This window comes from Nycticebus coucang, chromosome 14, assembly GCF_027406575.1.
Source record: "Nycticebus coucang isolate mNycCou1 chromosome 14, mNycCou1.pri, whole genome shotgun sequence".
Classification (NCBI taxonomy): Eukaryota; Metazoa; Chordata; class Mammalia; order Primates; family Lorisidae; genus Nycticebus; species Nycticebus coucang.
The window spans coordinates 65274543-65294470 of NC_069793.1; the positions used below are offsets into that span (position 1 = coordinate 65274543).

Consider the following 19928-nt stretch of genomic DNA (forward strand, 5'->3'; position numbering starts at 1 on the left):
GGAGCTGGCAGCCACTAGCTTCCCAAGCTGCATCTTGGCTGGATAATCACAGCCACTGGTTTCTATCAGTCTTAATTTAATATGGCACCCCTCCTGGCTGTGAGTGCATTTACAGGAAAGGGCTGGGAGGCCGAGGCGAAGCCTAGTTGGGCTTGCTCTGCTCAGAGGTGGGTGGCTGGGCTGAGTGGCTCTATGGGGGAGGGATCCAGGAGAAAGGGTATGTTGGGGATCTCTTAGGGGACAGGTCTGATAGCAAACCTGGCAGCGTGTTCAATGAGAGGCAGCTGGGGTGGGGTCGTGGGCAGGTAGAGTAAGATGTTGGGCAATAATGGGAAGGTAGAGCAGCGCCTGTGGCTCAGTGGGTAGGGCGCCAGCCCCATATACCGAGGGTGGCGGGTTCAAACCCGGCCCCCGCCAAACTGCAACAAAAAAATAGCCGGGCGTTGTGGCGGGCACCTGTAGTCCCAGCTAATTGGGAGGCTGAGGCAAGAGAATCACCTAAGCCCAGGAACTGGAGGTTGCTGTGAGCTGTGTGATGCCACAGCACTCTACTCAGGGCAATAAAGTGAGACTCTGTCTCTACAAAAAAAAAAAAAAAATAGTGGGAAGAGAAGTATGGAGGAGGGGAGAGAAGAGAGGCCAGGCTGCAGTTTGCCTCTCATAGGGACAGAGTCCACTTGCAGCTCACAGACAGCATTAGACATGCCCCATGCTGCTGACCCCGATTCTGACCCTAACACTCACATCACAGGGCCCTGAAAGAGAACGACAGGACTAGGTAGAGAGGTTGACAAAGGGGACAAATGAGACTGGCATGGGGGCACAATAGGGAAAACCTAGAGCGGGAATGATAAGAGAGGAGCCCAGGGGTGCAACAAACAAGTCTAGGGAATGTAGAAAAGACGGGAACATGAGACCATGGGACAAGAGAGTTACCCAAGGACTTGGAAGTCTCTTAAACTAGCCCATAAAGTACATGTCCCCATAAAGGAAGGGTGGACATGCAACAACTACTAGGTCGGCATCTTGGACTCCTTTCTCTTCTCTTGCAGGCCACCCTCCCTTTGCTGCTACAACCATATTTTTAACATGTAAATCTGATCATTCTCCTCGGCAAATAGCTGGATTGATCCAGAGACAAGACTGGTGAGAGAAGTTAAGAGCGACAAGTATTGGTTAAAATAAGAAAATGAGTGTGTTCTTCTCAGCGTATACTATCGGGGCATAAGATGTGGATTTATCTCACAGGTGGTGGTGTTAACTCTGATCACTTGGTTAAGCTAGTGTCTGCCACTGTCTCCACTATCATTTTTCCCCTTTAAATTAAGTGTCTTGTGGATAGAGACTTTGACACTATGTAAACATCGTGTCACTCCTCAAACTCCAACTCACTAGTTTCAGCAACCACTGATGGGTCTTGCCCGATTTGGGACAGGCTGCTTTAATCCTCACAGCTCGATAGGGTTGACAGTACAGAGTTAGTAAGTTCAAGCAAGGTTCCACCGGCAGCAGGTAATAGAGACGGAACACTAACCCTTGCCTGGCGTCAGAGCCTGCACTGTCCACCTGGAGGTAAGAAAAGACTTTTTTCCTGTCTTCAGAGAGTTCAGAGTCTATTTAGGGAGATGAGACTTAAAACACAAATTTTCTATCCCTACTTCTAGTCCTGGGTACCTAATGAATTTATTGGAAATAAACCCCAGAGGGTGTTCTTGCCAGAAATACATAACCTGAGTTGAATCTTTTTTTTTTTTTTGTTTCTACAAGTTCCTTTATTAACAAAGCAAATATAAAAGAACAAGGTCCCCAAATGACCCATATGATTAAAAGTACAAATTTACTTCAATCTGAAATAGAAAACAAATGGCAGGCCTTGACTGGGCTATGGAAATTTGGTGTGATTAAGATGCCTTTTAATCACAATGGTAGCAGCTGAACCATATTTGATTAACTCTTTGGTCTCTATCATTGGAACAAAATTTACACTATGACTGCAGTCACTGGACTGCATCCTAATACAGAGTTTGCTATTTAAAATAACAATAAAATAGGAATGTTTTAAGTCAAGCAACTGAATCACCCTAGTCGAATCTTAACAAAACTTTAGATAAACCCAAATTGAGAGACAGTTTACAAAATAACTGGCCTAGACTTGTTAATTTGTCAAGTTGAGATCAGGAGAGACAAGAAAAGACTGAGGGTCTCTTCCAGATAAAAGATAACTGAAGAGAACCAAATGCAAATTGGGATCTGGAATTTTCTTTTCTTATAAGGAGAATAATTGGGACAACTGGAGAAATCTGAACAACATCTGTGGATTAGTTACTATCAATTATTAACCTGATTTTGATGATTATACTGAGGTTATATAAGAAAATGTCCCTGATTTTTAGGAAATACTCCAAGTACTTAAGGGATCCTGTGTATTAATTACTCTCAAATTATTTAGAAAAAAATTATATATATCTTTATTAGTTATATAGATATATTATTACACAAATAATATGTTATTTATATAGATAAATAACAAAGCAAGTATGATAAAATGTTAATAGTTGGGGATCTGAAGAGTTCACAGAAATTCATTGTACTGTTTCTGAAATTATGCAAAAATTAAGATGGAAAAAAAAAAAATCAGCATAATGCCTGACCTTAGGGGGCAGTGACTGGAAGAGGGCATGAGGCAGGCTTCTGAGTACTTCTATTTCTATTTCTTTTTTTTTTGAGACAGAGTCTTCCTCTGTTGGCCCCAGTCAGAGTGCAGTAAACTCTGCAAACTCAAACTCCTGGGCTCAAGGAATCCTCTTGTCTCAGCTTCCTCAGTTGCTGAAATCACTGGCATACCACCATACTTGGCTAATTTATCTATTTTTTGTAGAGATAGGAACTTCTCTTGCTCAGGATAGAGGAAGAATGTTCTAGGCTAGTTAGACTTAATTCAGGCTAATTCTTTTTCTTTTTCAAAATCTCCCTCTGTCATCTGGGGCTAGAGTGCAGTGGCATCATCATAGCTCAACGCAACCTCAAACCTCTGGGCTCAAGCAATCCTCATGCCTTAGCCTTCTGTGTAGGTGGGAATAAGGTACATGCCAGCACACCTAGCTATTTTCTTTCTTTTTTCTTTTTTTAGTATTTTTAGTAGAGTGAGGGTCTCACTCTTGCTTAGACTGGTCTCAAACTCCTGACCTCAAGCAGTCCTCCCAGACTACTAGAATTATAGGAGTGAGCCAACCTAGCCTATTTCTATTTCTCGACCAAGTGTGTTTAGTTTGTGAAGACACAGCTGTATATTTTTGATATGTGCATGTTATACAAATATATTTCAATATAAAGTTTTGAAAAGTTAAAGAAAAATACCATAAAGTGCTTAGCACTGTGTCTGGCCTGTGTAAACCACAGGACCAAGAACAGGGCCAAACACAAGGCTAGGCAGGTAGCAAGCTGTAATGAGAGCAAGGAAGGGGGATGGAAGACGGTAACCCTCCTACCCTCCTGTGTGCCCCACCCCTCCTTTCTTGGAAGGCTTTACTCAGCTCTCACGGGAGCATCCAGGCTTTCAGACTGGAATGCGGGCCCAAGGGAGCATCATATCCCCAGCTACCCTGAAGCAAATGAAAAAATATAGACATAGGAAATGTGCTTGTGATCCTGTCACTGGGATATGCAAATAAAATATATAGGATAGGTCTATCTGCCTAATATTCCTGCCGATGCATTCTTTGGGTGTGATTAAAATGAGCAATAAATTCCTCCTGTGTCTCAGTGGAGTGAGGTTTGGGAGTGGAGATGCGAGCTGGCACGAGCGCGTCCCCCTCAGCTGAATATTCATCATGGGATAGCTCCCCATATTTTTGTTTTATCTGCTATCATGTGCACAGAGACATATTTCTACCTCTTTCTTCGCTTAGTTAAAACATGAAAATGGTCTTGGCTTTAAGTATTAAACTCTCCATCTACTAAAAGCCTTTAAAGTGAGACTTCCAACCACCTCATCTATGAAGCCTGTGCTACTCATTCTGCCAGGAGGCAATCCACGCTTTCCTGGGGCCCCGCCTAAACCTTCCTAAGACTGCCAGTCTGCAGGTATCAGAGCTCAGAGTACCTGCCTCTCCCAAGCCAGATGGCAAGCTCAGGGCTGGGCCTCATCCACTTCTGGATCTTCTCTTGGGGTGCCTAAGGAAGTTGCAGCACAGAGAATGCTGGGAGAACTGAGGAAACCAGCAGTGAGGAGAAAATCAGGCTGCTTAAGGTGATAGAAGTGATACATTTTATTTTTTTATTTTTATTTTTTGTAGAGACAGAGTCTCACTTTATGGCCCTCGGTAGAGTGCCATGGCATCACACAGCTCACAGCAACCTCCAACTCCTGGGCCTAAGAGATTCTCTTGCCTCAGCCTCCCGAGTAGCTGGGACTACAGGCGCCTGCCACAACGCCCGGCTATTTTTTGGTTGCAGTTCAGCCGGGGCCGGGTTTGAACCCGCCACCCTCAGTATATGGGGCCGGCGCCTTACCGACTGAGCCACAGGCGCTGCCCAGAAGTGATACATTTTAAAGAGCAGAATGAAATTAAAAATTAGGCTTATGGATAATTTAAAATGGGAAAATCACCAATTAAGTGAAAAAAAAAAAAAACAGAATAAGATCATAACTCCTTCAGAACCAATAGGTTCGTTAACACTTTCAGGGTCAAGTAGGAAGAACAAATGCCTGACAACCAAGGAAATAATACAATAGGAAATGGGGTTGGGGGTGGGGGACTGAAGCTAGACAGTACACATTCCCAATCCCTGAGGTATTAAATTCACATTTTTAAAAAACTCTGGGTTGGGTAAATAAAACATGGCTGCCAGCTTAAGACCAGCTGGTATATACAACAGACAGTAAACCAGGTTAAGAAAAAGGCCATCTATATAAATATGCAAAGATACAGTCCAAAAAAGGCTAACACAGTATTTAAGAGGCAAAACTGATTCAAATCCTAAAAATGTAACAACTTGATTTTCTATAAATCACCTGCTTGCTTTCTGGTAGCTTCAGTTTCCCCATCTGTGAAATAGGGGTAATAAACTACCCCAATGATATGTATTAGAGCACCTGGCAGAGTGCCTAGATACATTTGACTAATGATACCTACTATATTATGATTATAAATAAAACTATTAATAATGGACTATAAATATGTCCAGGTAGCAGCTAGAATGATTTTTACCAGAAATTCAACTCAGTTGTCAACTCTTCCAAGGTAAGTCACACCGATGACTGAGTGGTATCACAGTTTACCTTCCTATTTCCTTATTAGATAGCGAGCTCGTTGAGTGTTTTACTCATCTTCTTCCCATTGAGCCCAGCACCCGGCATATAAATGTTATTCATAAATACGCGCTGCGTTATTTAATTCTCTTCATTTTACTTCTTTGTATCTCCAAAATCATCTATAATGAGACATATGGCTTTAATACTCAGAAATTTTCTATAATGAGCATAATTTTACTACAGGGTGGTAGGTGAAGGTGAAGGAGGCTGAGCTGGGTGGCAAGAGCATGGCTGAATGGGCAGAAGAGCTAGATAGGATAGCAGTGGCCCATGTCTAGACAAAGAGCCAGGAGATGAGGCCTCAGGCTAGAGCCTCCTCAGTCTTCAGGCCTGAGTCATTATGTCACAGATGCAGGGCCTGAACTCAGAGGCAGGTACTTCTCACTGGCTGAGGGAGACAGAACTCAGATCTGAACACTTCTTCCCACAAAAGCCTGCCTCATAGTTTCGAAGAGGTAGCGTTTTGCAGCTTAGAGGAAAGGGAAGAACAAAAAGAATGGGTGACCAAATAGATGCTGAACAAGTGAGAGAAAGCCAGTGCTGCTTATATCCAGGGAGAGCTGAAGGGTGGTTCACAAGGGAAGAATCTGATGGGAGAGCAGAGCAATTAGGTGGAGGCGCTCAGCAGACTTGGATATTCAGAATGGAGGAATTCCAGACAGGATGAAGGGATCAAGCACAGAGATGACCACAGAGGAAATGATCTTCCAGCTGAGAGGCTATAGAATCTCTAGGTAGCATTGTCACTGTCGGACAACTCTGTTATGGAGCTCCTCCCTGCAGCTGTCACCCAGTAGGCCTGGCTCTGCTCTAGCTTTGCCAGTGAGTGAATTTCATCCTCTCTCACCCAGAGCTGTTCTTGTGCCTAAAGGCACAGTGTCTCTTCTCCAGGCAGATGCCCACACTGCCTCCAGCTTTTTCTCATGGTGTAGTTCCTTTTTTTGCAATCTTGGCCTCCTCTGCACAGATTCTAAGAGCTCAATGTCTGCTTAAAATGTGGTGTCTGTAATTGCCCTCCATGCTCCAGAAGGGTATGATTGGCACAGGGGATTGCAACGACCATTTGTTCACTCTGGTCATTAGCTTTGTAATAACATGGCTAATATCAGGCTACTTCCCTTGGGCAGCCAAATTTTGTAATGAGTCCCTCGGTAGGCCTAACCCCTCCACCTGTGCTGGCATAAGAGGCCTTTGCTTCACATGGCCAGACCAGCCCCTGCCTTGTCACACCACCTGGCAAACCGTGGTACTCTTGACGGGGTCCAACACTTGTCTCTTGAGGAGATAGCAACTGCACTTGAAAGGGGAGAGTATGACAGGTGTGTTAACTCTGAGGTTATCTGAAGCAGTGCTGAGGTTTTTTTAAAGACATTCTCAGAAGCTGACCAGACCTCCAGGGCTGCTCTTAGGAGCAGAAAATTTGAACTAAGGAAGGGAAGCACTTGCCCTCTGGAATTTAGAAGCTCTTTCTGGTCCAAAGGGCCTCTTGGGATAGGCTGTGAAAAGCTAGTCACCCTTTCTAACTCCTTCCCTCCTCTGGAGGAAACTAAGGATACCAGGGAGGCAAATGCAGTATAGTTAATACTGATTACCAAGTATTTCCAGTTCTTCCATTCCAGGCACATGGTAGGATTATTATTCTTGTGATTCAGTGGGAACATGGGATTAGTTCTGGCCAATAATTTGTGAATGGAAGTAAAGGGTCCTCCTTTAGGCTGAGCATCTGTGCAAACTGCAGATATAACACCCTTTGGAGCATTCTTTTTCCCCTGTCAAGAGGCCAGCAACATCCTAGCAGGTGACTGCTCTGCCTGTTGGGATGCTTAGTATGAGCAGAGCCTGCCCCCTCTTCCCCAACCACAAGTAACATGCAGCATAAGGCAAAAATAAATCTTTGTTGTTTTAAAACACTGAATTTTTTTTGTTATTACACTAGCAAAACCTGGATCCTGACTGATACACAATCATGCATTGAACAGAACCATAGGAAACATTTGGCCCAATGTCTGCATGCCACAGAGGAAAACTGAGCTTCAAAGTGGGGAAGGTCAGGTGGGCGGCAAGTTGTGAACCTAGGATCAGAACCCACATCTCCTTTATCTCAGTCCAATGACTTAAGTACTCTGACTCAAGATAGAATATTTGCCACTAGGTGGGACCTGCCACACTGAATCACCTCAAGTCACTTCAGCCAATTTGTGGACAAGCAACTCCATAATGCTGGAAAGAGCTCAAGAGTGAAAATCAGAAACCACGCTCCATTTTGCTCTGATTTACTTGTTTGTGCTTTTGTAAGATTTCTCATCTCTGAACTTGATATATAAGGTCCCTAACAGCTCTGAGATTTATAACTCTAGTTCTTAGATTTTGCCCAATAGTTCCTGAGTTAAAGATATGTGGATGAGAGGAGCAGAAGACTTAGCCTTGTTTTCAGGGAGTTCAAAAGTTTGGTTGAAAAGATCAAATTAAGATGAAGAAATTTTTGGCTCAGACTCTACACCAGGCTCTGGGAAAGGATTATTTGATGAGGCTGTAGAACAGTGGTTCTCAACCTTCCTAATGCCCGCATTGTTACCAATTGAACAAAGGGGTCATGACCCACAGGCTGAGAACTGCTGCTGTAGAATGTATGAGAAACACTACTGGGGGTAAAGATTTTGTCTGGCTAGCTCCTCTCCTCTGAAAAGGAGCTGGGGGGTGGGTGGGTCCATTACTCCAAAACTTAATTTAAAGGTTAATCCTGACTGGGCGCGGTGGCTCATGCCTGTAATCCTAGTACTCTGGGAGGCCGAGGTGGGTGGATAGCTTGTGCTCGTGAGTTCTAGAACAACCTGAGCAAAAGCGAGACCCTGTCTCTACTAAAAATAGAAAAACTGAGGCAAGAGGATCCCTTGAGCCCAAGAGTTGGAGATTTCTGTGAGCTATGATGCCATGGCACTCTACCCAGGGCGACAGCCTGAGACTTGGTCTCAAAAAAAAAAAAACCAAACAAAAAACCAAACGTTAATCTTCAGAAGTCTCAAGTGGCCCAGATCTCTCCCTGATCATGACAGGAGCAGCTTCCTATTCTTCATGAGACTAAGGGCTGGATTTGTATTTAAACAGACAATAATCATCTAAGGAAAAGTGGCCTTTGGTGTGGAACCTGACATACTTTAATGAGTGATAGCATAAATGATGCATGGAGTACCTACAGGTCTCTTCCTTTCTCTGGGACTTACCTTAGCCTCTGAAGTCCTCAGAAGCTTCATTACTTCCCCTTCCCGGGCATAATCCAAGGGTGTGTGTCCCATTTCATTCCTCTGCAGGGGGTTGGCTCCTGGCAAGAGGAGATAGATAAATGGTCAGAGGCTCTATGAACACCTCAGCCTTCCTTTGGAGGTAGCCTGGGGCTTCAATTTCTATATGAGGAATGTCTATGGAAGTATAAGAAATCAGAGAATGATGGGAAAAACACATCAATTTATTCTAGAAGAATTCCTAGTCCTCTCTGATAAGATATCAGAGTATGGGGCTTCCTACATGTGCATGCACTCATGTTCAGTAACACATGACCTACACATAGCTGCATTGTACATACACAAATACACACAGCTGAACATGCTAACAAAATATACCAAATAGAGTCATGTACTCTCACACAAGTACATGTAAGCACACAAATTCACATATACATCATTAGAATGTCCACATTTTCTAACACATTTGCATACAAACAATCACATTCATAAAAGGGTTCCTTTTGGGCGGCGCCTGTGGCTCAGTGAGTAGGGTGCTGGCCCCATATACAATGGGTGGAGGGTTCAAACCTGGCCCTGGCCAAACTGCAACAAAAAAGTAGCTGGGCATTGAGGTGGGCACCTGTAGTCCCAGCTACTTGGGTGGCTGAGGCAAGAGAATTGCCTAAGCCTAAGAGCTTGAGGTTGCTGTGAGCTGTGACATCACAGCACTCTACAGAGGGTGACAAAGTGAGACTGTCTCTAAAAAAAAAAAAAAAAGACTTAAAAAAAAGTGTTCCTTTCTATAACAGAGAATGTTTTCCTCTCTCTTTTAATGCTCTCTTATCTCTGGACTGTCTGAGTCCTCTGGAAGGGCATGGGTATCACCAGCAAACTGAGTGTGCCACTCTAGCTGTTGGTGAGCATGTAAGTGGGTCCACATTTCTCTATGATTGATTCCTGTGATTTGAGGACAAAGAACGTTGAGCATAACAAAAAGAAGAGATTAACTGGAAGCCATGTACCTACCTTCTCTCTAAGTGTTTAAAGTATCTACTTTGTGCAAGGTCTAGCAGTTATGGAGGAAAGGCTATTCTGACCCTCTGCTGTCAGGATTTCCTTCTCAAAGCCCAGGTCTGAGCATTTCATTTCCTTCTTTAAAAGCTATACATTACAATCAGTTTGACAAATCTTGAATGAATATGGCCTGGGGACACAGAAGAGTCAGATCTGTGGCTCTGCACCATAGGTACTCTTCCCAAGGCAGGAAGATAGAAATAGAAGAAGAATGCTATGCTTTGTACACAGCAGATGCTCAGTAAGTGTATGTTCAATGGAACGTTAAGGTAATAATTACTGGTATTTCTCGAGCTACTTTCTTGCAAGGAAATATTATATATAGTATAGCAGGGTTAAGACACAGCCCTTGATATAACGGGCTGGCTTAGGACCCATTCAGCACAGGGCCTGGCTCAGGGTGGGTGTCTAATCACTGCTTGTTGACAGACTTGGTGCCGCCCAAGACTCTTATTTCTTAAGAGACCCTATAAACTTATCAACAATAGTAAATATTTACTAAGCATTTAGGTGTAGCTGTTTGCCTAGACTGCAGAGGAAGAGGCTAAACCTCTATAGTTGTGGGATGAGAGGAGGAGGCGGAAGAGGTAGAGTGTAGCAGGTACAAGCATAATCCAAGCAAATGAAATATTATCAATAAGAAAAAAATGAATACTTTTTTACACAACCCTATTTTCTTTCTTTCTTTTTTTTTTGTAGAGACAGAGTCTCACTTTATCATCCTCAGTAGAGTGCCGTGGCGTCACAGCTCACAGCCACCTCCAACTCCTGGGCTTAGGCGATTCTCTTGCCTCAGCCTCCCAAGTAGCTGGGACTACAGGCGCCCGCCTCAATGCCCAGCTACTTTTTTTGTTGCAGTTTGGCCAGGGCCGGGTTTGAACCCGCCAACCTCAGTATATGGGGCTGGGGCCCTACCTATTGAACCACAGGAGCCGCCCATATAACCCTATTTTCTAATAGGAATTTAGTATAATATTTATACATATTTTTAATGAAAATATTATTCACATACCATAAAATTTTAAAAGTATATAATCCAGGGCTGGGCATGGTGGCTCACACTTGTAATCCTAGTACTCTGAAAGACTGAGGTGGGTAGACTGTGTGAACTCAGGAGTTTGAGACCAGCCTGAGCAAGAGTGAGACCCCGTCTCTAATAAAAATAGAAAAATTAGCTAGGTGTGGTGGTGTCGGCCTGTAGTCTCCTCAATTCAGGAGGCTGAGGCAAAAGGATTGCTTAAGCCCAGGCGTTTAAGGTTGCACACTACCCAGGATGACAGAGCAAGACTCTGTCTCAAAAAAAAAAAAAAGTATATAATTCAATGGTTTAAAATATACTCACAAGGTTATACAACCATCACTATTATCTAATTCCAGAACACGTTCATCCCCTAGGAAAGAAACCCCATAGTCATTTTCAGATACTCCCCATCCCTTCAGGCCTGGTAACCAGTAGTTTACTTTCTTTTTTTTTTTTTTTTTTATTGTTGGGGATTCATTGAGGGTACAATAAGCCAGTTACACTGATTACAATTGTTAGGTAAAGTCCCTCTTGCAATCATGTCTTGCCCCCATAAAGTGTGACACACACCAAGGCCCCACCCTCCTCCCTCCATCCCTCTTTCTGCTCCCCCCCCATAGCCTTAATTGTCATTAATTGTCCTCATATCAAGATTGAGTACATAGGATTCATGCTTCTCCATTCTTGTGATGCTTTACTAAGAATAATGTCTTCCACGTCCATCCAGGTTAATAAGAAGGATGTAAAGTCTCCATTTTTTTTAATGGCTGAATAGTATTCCATGGTATACATATACCACAGCTTGTTAATCCATTCCTGGGTTGGTGGGCATTTAGGCTCTTTCCACATTTTGGCAATTGTAAATTGAGCTGCAATAAACAGTCTAGTACAAGTGTCCTTATGATAAAAGGATTTTTTTCCTTCTGGGTAGATGCCCAGTAATGGGATTGCAGGATCGAATGGGAGGTCTAGGTTGAGTGCTTTGAGGTTTCTCCATACTTCCTTCCAGAAAGGTTGTACTAGTTTGCAGTCCCACCAGCAGTGTAAAAGTGTTCCCTTCTCTCCACATCCACGCCAGCATCTGCAGTTTTGAGATTTTGTGATGTGGGCCATTCTCACTGGGGTTAGATGATATCTCAGGGTTGTTTTGATTTGCATTTCTCTAATATATAGAGATGATGAACATTTTTTCATGTGTTTGTTAGCCATTCGTCTGTCGTCTTTAGAGAAAGTTCTATTCATGTCTCTTGCCCATTGATATACGGGATTGTTGGCTTTTTTCATGTGGATTAATTTGAGTTCTCTATAGATCCTGGTTATCAAGCTTTTGTCTGATTGAAAATATGCAAATATCCTTTCCCATTGTGTGAGTAGTTTACTTTCTTTCTCTTTGGATTTGCCTATTCCGGAGATTTCACATAAATAAAATTGTGCAATATGTGGCCTTTTGTGCCTGACTTTTTTAATTTAGTATGTTTTAAGGTTCATGCATGTTATAGCATGGTTGAATAATATTCCATTCTGTGGATACACTACTTTTGTTTATCCATCTAACAGCTGATAGACATTGAAGCTATTTCCCCCTTTTGGCTGTTTTATATAGTGCTGCTGTGAACATTCATGTATAAATCTTTGCGCGGATGTATATTTTCATGTCTCTTAGGTAAATACCAAGGAGTTAGAATATAATAATAGTAATGGTATTTACTGAGCACTTACTCTGTGCAAGGTACTGCACTGTATACTTTCTATACATTTTATCATTTTTTATTTTTTTGAGACACAGTCTCACTTTGTTGCCCTCGGTAGAGTGCTGTGGCATCATAGCTCACAGCAACCTCAAACTCTTGGGCTCAAGCGATTCTCTTGCCTCAGCCTCCCAAGTAGCTGGGACTACAGGCGCCCACCATGATGCCTGGCTATTTTTTTTTTTTTTTAGAGACAGGGTCTCGCTCTTGCTCAGGCTGGTCTTAAACCTATAAACTCAGGCAATCTATCCACCTTGGCCTCCCAGAGTGCTAGAATTACAGGTGTGAGCCACCATGCCTGGCACATTTTATCATTTAAGCTTCACAAGTACTCTGTGGGGTAGGCAACAAAATGCTGAAGCTATAGACTTTGAAACTGGGGTCAAAGAAGTGAAATAACTTGAACCAGGAGTTGAACCCACCTCCAGATTTTCTTAACTCTAATACTCCATACTCTTATCATGGAAGCCACAATGCCCCTCTGATGAAAAATCTTCCAGTGGTCTTTCAGTGGTTACAGGACACAGTGCAACCTCCATAGTAGGAAGGGGGTCTGTGGTCTCCCTAATTAGCAGTCAAGTCCTCAGAGGCTCAGTTAGAGCCTCATTCTTTCATTCAATTCTGTTGGCACTTACTGGGCATCTTCTACCCTGTTTCCCCGAAAATAAGACAGTGTCTTATTTTAAGGTGTGCTCCCAAAGATGCGCTAGGTCTTATTTTCAGGGGATGTCTTATCTTTCCTGTAAGCAGGTCTTATTTTCAGAGGATGTCTTATTTTCGAGGAAACAGGGTATCTTCAGGGCTCTGTATGTGGGATGATTGGGAGTTGACCAAACCAGTGAATAATTTTTTCTTTATATTTTCGACCATTCTGTAGCAACTGATACATTGGCCCCTATCTCCTCTACTCTTGTAACCATTTCTTCCCTATCTCCTTCATAGGTTCCACTTCCTGTCTTTAAGACTTGGTGCTACCTAGAGTTCAAGTCTACCACACTCCAGCTCTCTCAGAGCTAATGGGGATAAGAGATGGGCACACAATTGTAATGCAGGCTGAGTGTGATCAGGGTGTTCAAGGAGGGACGGACGGATAGCACTGTGGAGGGCTCAGAAAGGAAGAGAGTGCTCAGGGGCTTGTTCACGTGGCCCAGCCTCCCTGGCCCACTTGTTTTTTTCTGGCTCTCAGCATTGAGGGGCTCTACAAAGGTGAGAAGCCAGTGGTACACAGTGTCCTCCCACCTCCACAAAGCTGTAGCACAACTGGGGAAGAAAAGGAGCCACAATTAAGCAGTGGAAAGTCCTCTCCTTTTTTTTTAGGCAGCCTCATGGAGAACTCTGTCACTAGATAAGGGCTGGAGTAGAAGAGGGGATTTAGGATAGACCTCTGGAAAGGCAAGAAAAACAGTGAAGACAGGAGAAATGGATAGCAAGAGAGAATAAAATAAGAGAGGGAGGGCAAGGAGGAGAGAAGGTGAGAGAGGAAAACCGTGGAAGAGCAGAGCAGAGGGTGAGATTAGCCTCCTCAAACAAGTGCTGTCAGTGATCTATATTTGCTTACAGAATGAAAAATGGGTGCCATAAACATTGGCCACTGAGTAATTTCTAGTAGGAGTCATGTCACTTCTCATAAAGGATGAGATGGGAACAGGTAGGACATTGCTGCACCTGGGCCAGCCAGCACAGGAGCTCCTTTGAAAGCAGTGTTGGGCCTGTCTCCAGCTCAGGAACCTCTCAGGTGAGGCTCCATCCAACCACTCACTGGGGGGAAAGGCTTCCCAAGGTTCTGGAGCCTCAGGGCAACTCATCTGCCCCCATTTTTGGAAGGATGACATGGGGGCACCACGGATAATGTCCATCTAATATTAGTCCCCCAGCCCTGCACCCTCGCTCTGACTTGACTAATTGCTGTAATAATTGATAGAACCTGACTTCTACTACTGATCGATTTCACCTCCATGACCAACGGCCACAAACCATTAGGCTCCAATAAATAACCACATTGGGCCTCACCGGCTTGGCCTCTCCGGGGGCATCAGGATGGCCCATGCCCTGGCCTGACCTCCCCTTGCCTCCCACCCAGGGCCCCTCTGGGCTAAACAGCTGGTCTAGAGGGCCAGGCCTCAGGGAGCAAGTGAGAGGGCTGGATGGAGGTGGGGAGTGCTAATCACAGGCCATCCGTCACCTCCCACTGGCTGTCTGGGGCTGGGGCAAACACCTGGAGCACCCCAGGCAGTGTGGTGCAGGACCCCTCCCCTCCTCCTCCTGCTCCAGATTAGTTTGTCCCAGCTTATAATATTTGATAAATAGCAGACTGGCTTCCTGGCAGCAGTGCTGCGGCTGCGCCTGCCCACTACAGCTGTGTAAGGTCACTCATTGGGGAAATATGTTTCTGTCAGTGGTATTGAAAAAAGTTTAGTGGAGTGACAGGCCTCAATTTTTCAAATTTTATTAACTCTATCCTCTTAACCATTTGTCTTGAATTCCTTCAGATTCTGGGGGATCTGTCAATAGGGCTTGGGCCAGGAAAGTAGTGTGGGGGTGGGTGGTCATGGGGCTGGTGCGGGCTGGTGCCACTGAGACTGGCTTTGGTTTCTTCTCCCAGGGCAGGGTAAGGAGGTGAAAATGGCATGGGTGGGAGAGACAAAGCCTTGGCGACTGGTGCTGAAGGAGCCCATTACTTTCCTCTGGTTCAGCACCTGCCTTTGATTTGACACAAATCATTGACTCTCTAAGTAGAAAAAGACTTTAATGGTGAGCTCTTCTAATTCCCTAAGAAGATACTTCCCTCGTCCACATAGGAAACAGGTGGTCACACTGGCTCTCCTGAACGTCCCCAGTGCCCATCGCCAAGCTCATGGCTCTCCAAGGAGTTTCCCCCATTTAACTAAGGGCAATCCTCCTCCTTACATGAGCCCCAATCTCTCTTGTCATCCTGATCTTCCTGCAAACACTAGCTCATCTTTTAAGATTCAGGGCAGATTTCGCCTCTAGGAAGCCTTCCTTGTTTACCTCCCACACCAGGTTGGGTACCATCCTTTGTGCTCCCATAGGCCCTTCTGCTTCCAACTTATTGCACTGATTACTCTCCATTAAAGTGTGTCTCTATCCAAGACTTACAGTTCTTAGAAGTTAAGGACTATGCCTCACTCTGCAATATCCTTACTATCAGCACAGGAGAGGTGCTCAGTAATATTTGCCTGGCAAATGAACTGTATTCTCTCCAGATGCTATATTCTGAGACCACACAGAATAAGGCTGTTCTTTCTGCCCTTTCTAAGTCCATAACCATGTCCCTTGTTCCTATAGGCCAAAGTCTCTAGTTTCTTTGCTGGTTCCAGATGGCTCTCTGCCTGGGTGGCAGAACAAGTCAGGGCAGCCCCCAATATTCTCCGAGCTCTGTGAGTGGGAAGTACCTGGGAAGGGGTGGGAGAGAGATCTTTTTTAGGGAGAATGCTGAAATTTGAGTTGGCGTTGGGATTCAGATCTTCTCTGTGCTGGTGGGAAAAGTTCACAAACAGTCGTGGGGCATGGAGGAGGCCTGTCATTCCCTCCTTCCTTGACACTATCTTGTTTTGGCCCTCTGTGTATAAGAGGGCTTAAAGGCTTGGCTCCTGTAGCTCAGTGGCTAAGATGTCAACCACATACACCAGAGCTGGTGGGTTTGAACCCAGCCCAGGCCTGCCAAACAACGACAACTACAACCCCAAAATAGTCAGGCGTTGTGGCGTGCACCTGTAGTCCCAGCTACTTGGGAGGCTGAGGCAAGGGAATCGCTTTCACCTAAGAGTTGGAGGTTGCTGTGAGCTATGACACCACAGCACTCTATCAAGGGCAACATAGTGGGACTCTGTCTCAAAAAAAAAAAAAAAAGAGGGTTTAAAGAAAAAAACAACAGCGAGTGCCCTATATGTGTACAGATGTGTTATGCTATTATTATCAACATCCTCCCTGCTACCCCCGGTTCTATCAGCATACTACACTGCAGTTCCCATGACTCACCCCTTTCCTCTGGAAGAGTATGGGGATGAGTGATCTCTGGCTGTGTGATCCAGGGCATTTGCTTCACTGCCCTGCCTACCTGTAAAGGTTTTTGAGGAATAAGAAGTTTGAAATGACTAAAAAAAAAGATTGTACAGGTGTATGATATTTTCTGTAATCATTTCCATTCACTCTTCCTTTACTGCTAGCTGCTTTGTCACCTTCATCGTGATCACCACTATTTGGCAGTCTGTTTGCGATCTCTAATTTGAAGTTTTTATTGAATATAAGGGAAATCTTTCCCACGATTGAGATGCCAATATGGACCAGTTTATTCTTTTTGGTTGTGAGCTCCCCAACAAGGAAGCTCTCAGAGAGACAGGACAACCACATCCGAGAAGCTGTGTACCTTCCCTGTCTCTGTGCTCATCCCTGGTGTCTGGGCTGTGCCCCCTCGTCTCCCAGATGACCCAACAAATGTGAATAGTCCTTTAAAGCACAGTCCCTCCTCCTCCAGAGATTAGTGCTCTGCCTTTTGGGTTCCTGTTGTCCTCCCTACTCATTTCCTTTCTGGGCCCTGGCCTGGGACTAGAGCTCTGGTCTCCTGACACCTTATCCTGAACTTTTCCATAATCCACACTGAGCACCACTTGGCTCTGTATACACACAGACTCGCACACTTGCAGACGTGCCTCCCTGTACCCAAGAATATATACCAGGTACTTAGGATGTGTAATGTCCTGTGCTGACCATGGATTCAGTTCTTAACAACCTGGTGAATAAAGCAGGAGAGCTATTATTTTTTTCCATTTTACAGATGACTTAACTGAGTCTGGCAGGAGGGAAGGAGACAGGTTCACATTTGTTGGGTATGAGGCTTTTATATACAGTGTCTGAATTATTCATCATACAAAGAATCTTTAAGCAAATAGAAGCTCAGAGAGCTGAAATAATTTGCCCACGGTCATACAGCAGATAAACAGTAAAGCTGGGATTTAACGTGGGGATTTATTATACTGTTCCTTTGTATGTTGAAAATTTTACATAAGTTTTTTTTTTTTAGAAGAAGCAGCCAGTTTTGGTTTTCTAAAGTGCTACCTTGCAAAGGCCTGATGACTCAAAAAGAAAGGAAAGTCATCTTTTTTTCTTCACTTTCAGTGCACTCAGATGCTCTAAAGCTATGATAGATGTAGGTTTGGGATAGACAGCTCTATAGAAAGAGTACAAAATAGGGTTCCCTTTCCTCCCATTCAGGGTTCCCCGCGTGGGGCCAGGTAAATGGTGATCCATTTTATTAATAACTGACCTCCCAGAAGGTCATAAAGATCTTCTAACCCCCTCGTGGATACAGCCAGATGGGATCCTTGCCTCCAGGGAGGCAGATTTCTGAAATTCAGGGAACGGAGAGCTATTGCCTCACCATTCCAACCCACTGACTCTGGGCAAGGAGTCAGGCACACAGGAGAATCAGATTATTCTTGCTCTCAGGCAGAACCCAAATTGGTAGATTGGTCTCCTCCCTCTCAAGGGAGCAGGACAAGGGAGGAACAAGGGAGCCCCATATTGTTGCTGAGGAGATGGGAAACCACAGCACCAGCTGGAGAAGAACAGAAGATGCTGCACTAAGCATTAAAGAAATATAGACTGGAGGGTGGCGCCTGTGGCTCACTGGGTAGGACGCAGGCCCTATATACCAAGGGTGGCGGGTTCGAACCCAGCCCAGGCCAAACTGCAACAAAAAATAGCCGGGTGTTATGGCGGGTGCCTGTAGTCCCAGCTGCTTGGGAGGCTGAGGCAAGAGAGTTGCCTCAGCCCAGGAGTTGGAGGTTGCTGTGAGCTGTGATGCTACAGCACTCTACAGAGGGCAATAAAGTGAGACTCTATCTCAAAAAAAAAAAAAAAAGAAAAGAAATAAAGACTGGAGAAGTGGAGAAGTCTGGGTAAGGAAAAGGTAGAACCTGAGGTCACAGAGACTCTGGGAAAATGGGAGCTAGAACCCAGGTCTACTAGTCCAGGGCTCTCTCTGTCCATAACATCTCAGCCCCTGCCCACTCCCTGGCTTGTGCTTCCCGGGGACTGACTGGAAGGACTGGACCACACTGGGATGACAGTATTTTCTTCAGTGGTACCAACTCCTCTTTGCCCACCACGTAGACCCTGTGTTTCTGCAAGGCCCAGCTCCATTTCCCCTGCCCTGAAGCTTTGCCAGGTCACCCTAGCCGATAGGTCACTTCCTCCTTTGAACCATTAGAGCACTCTGATCACAAACTCTTCACACACATGTGTCTTCTCTCCAGAATCATATGTATTATTAAATGATGCTGTGTGAGTGCCTAGGAAAGGAAATGGTGATAGAATTGCTAGGTCAGGATGGGCTCACAGAAGATAAGTCATGCCAGACTAACCTCTTTTCCTGTCTTTGTTCTTTTTGTCTTATTTTTATCCTGAGCCAGGGTCTTGCCCTGTTGCCCAGGCTGGAGTACAGTGGCATCATCATAGCTCACTGCAACCTCAAACTTCTGGGCTCAAGGGATCCCCTGCCTCAGTCTCCCAAGTATTCAGGACTACAAAGGCGTGCCATCACAACTGGCTAATTTTAAAAAAACTTTTTTTTTGTAAAGACAAATCTTGCTATGTTGCTCAGGCTGATGTTGAATTTCTGGCCTCAAGCAATCCTCCCACTTCGACCTCCCAAAGTGCTGGGATTACAGGTGTAAGCCACTGTGCCTGGCTTTCTTTTCTTTGTCAGGATTACCTATTTGCTCAATCAGATGGGTTAAGGCAAATGTGTAGACTACATCAGACATTTGATAGGATTTCTCAGGACAACTCTATGGTTGTGATGGAGAAATGTGGGCTAGATGCCAGTATCATATGCAATGTTAGTAAGTGGCTAATGGACTAACCAGACCCAAGTGGGTGGGGTCACTGATGGATCAGAGGTAACCTTGAAGGAAGATTCCAATGGCAGGAAATAGACTTGATCCTGTTCTGCATGTTTATCTCTGACACGGATATCACAGGGATGGCCTACTCATCAAATCTGCAGATGTAATTAGGGTGGGGGGGGGGCACAAATACACCTGATGGAAGATTGACATTAAGAGCTAAAACAAATGAGATGAAAATAAATGGAGACAAATGGGAAACCACAGGTTTTGGAAGAGAGACAAACTGAAGATTGTTCTGGGAAATCTGATTGAGATAGGAAAGCATTTAGAAGCCATGTGAGAAAGATGGTTTAAGGAACTGGAAGTTTAGGATGAGATAGCTCAGGAGAACAAGTCTACCATTTTCAGATATTTGAAGGGTCATCTTGTAGAACTGGGGTTAGATTCATTCTACATGAACCCAAGGGTAATATTTAGACCTTTGGAAGCAGATTTGGGCTGAATTTCTAACCATTAAAACATCCAAAGATAGACTATGAGCAGCCTCAGGAACATGAGTTCCCCAGCACTAGAAGTATTCAGGCACTAAATGGACAGCCACTTAGCAGCTTTGCTACTTACACATAGGTTTACAGATATTTTTTCAAGATTAGCTGCTAACTTGTACTTATTCATTCAAAG

At 44.4% G+C, this 19928-nt stretch overlaps 1 protein-coding gene across 6 annotated transcripts in view; it reads right to left on the minus strand.

Moving 5' to 3' along the window:
* The window catches only part of CLPB (ClpB family mitochondrial disaggregase), a 180899-nt gene that overhangs the window by 36567 nt on the left and 124404 nt on the right, over positions 1-19928 (minus strand). For all 6 annotated transcript variants that reach the window (XM_053562987.1, XM_053562992.1, XM_053562990.1 and 3 more), the window contains one exon: positions 8536-8633. In XM_053562987.1, the coding sequence (XP_053418962.1) occupies positions 8536-8633 (98 nt within the window). The remainder of the gene's footprint in view (positions 1-8535; positions 8634-19928) is intronic.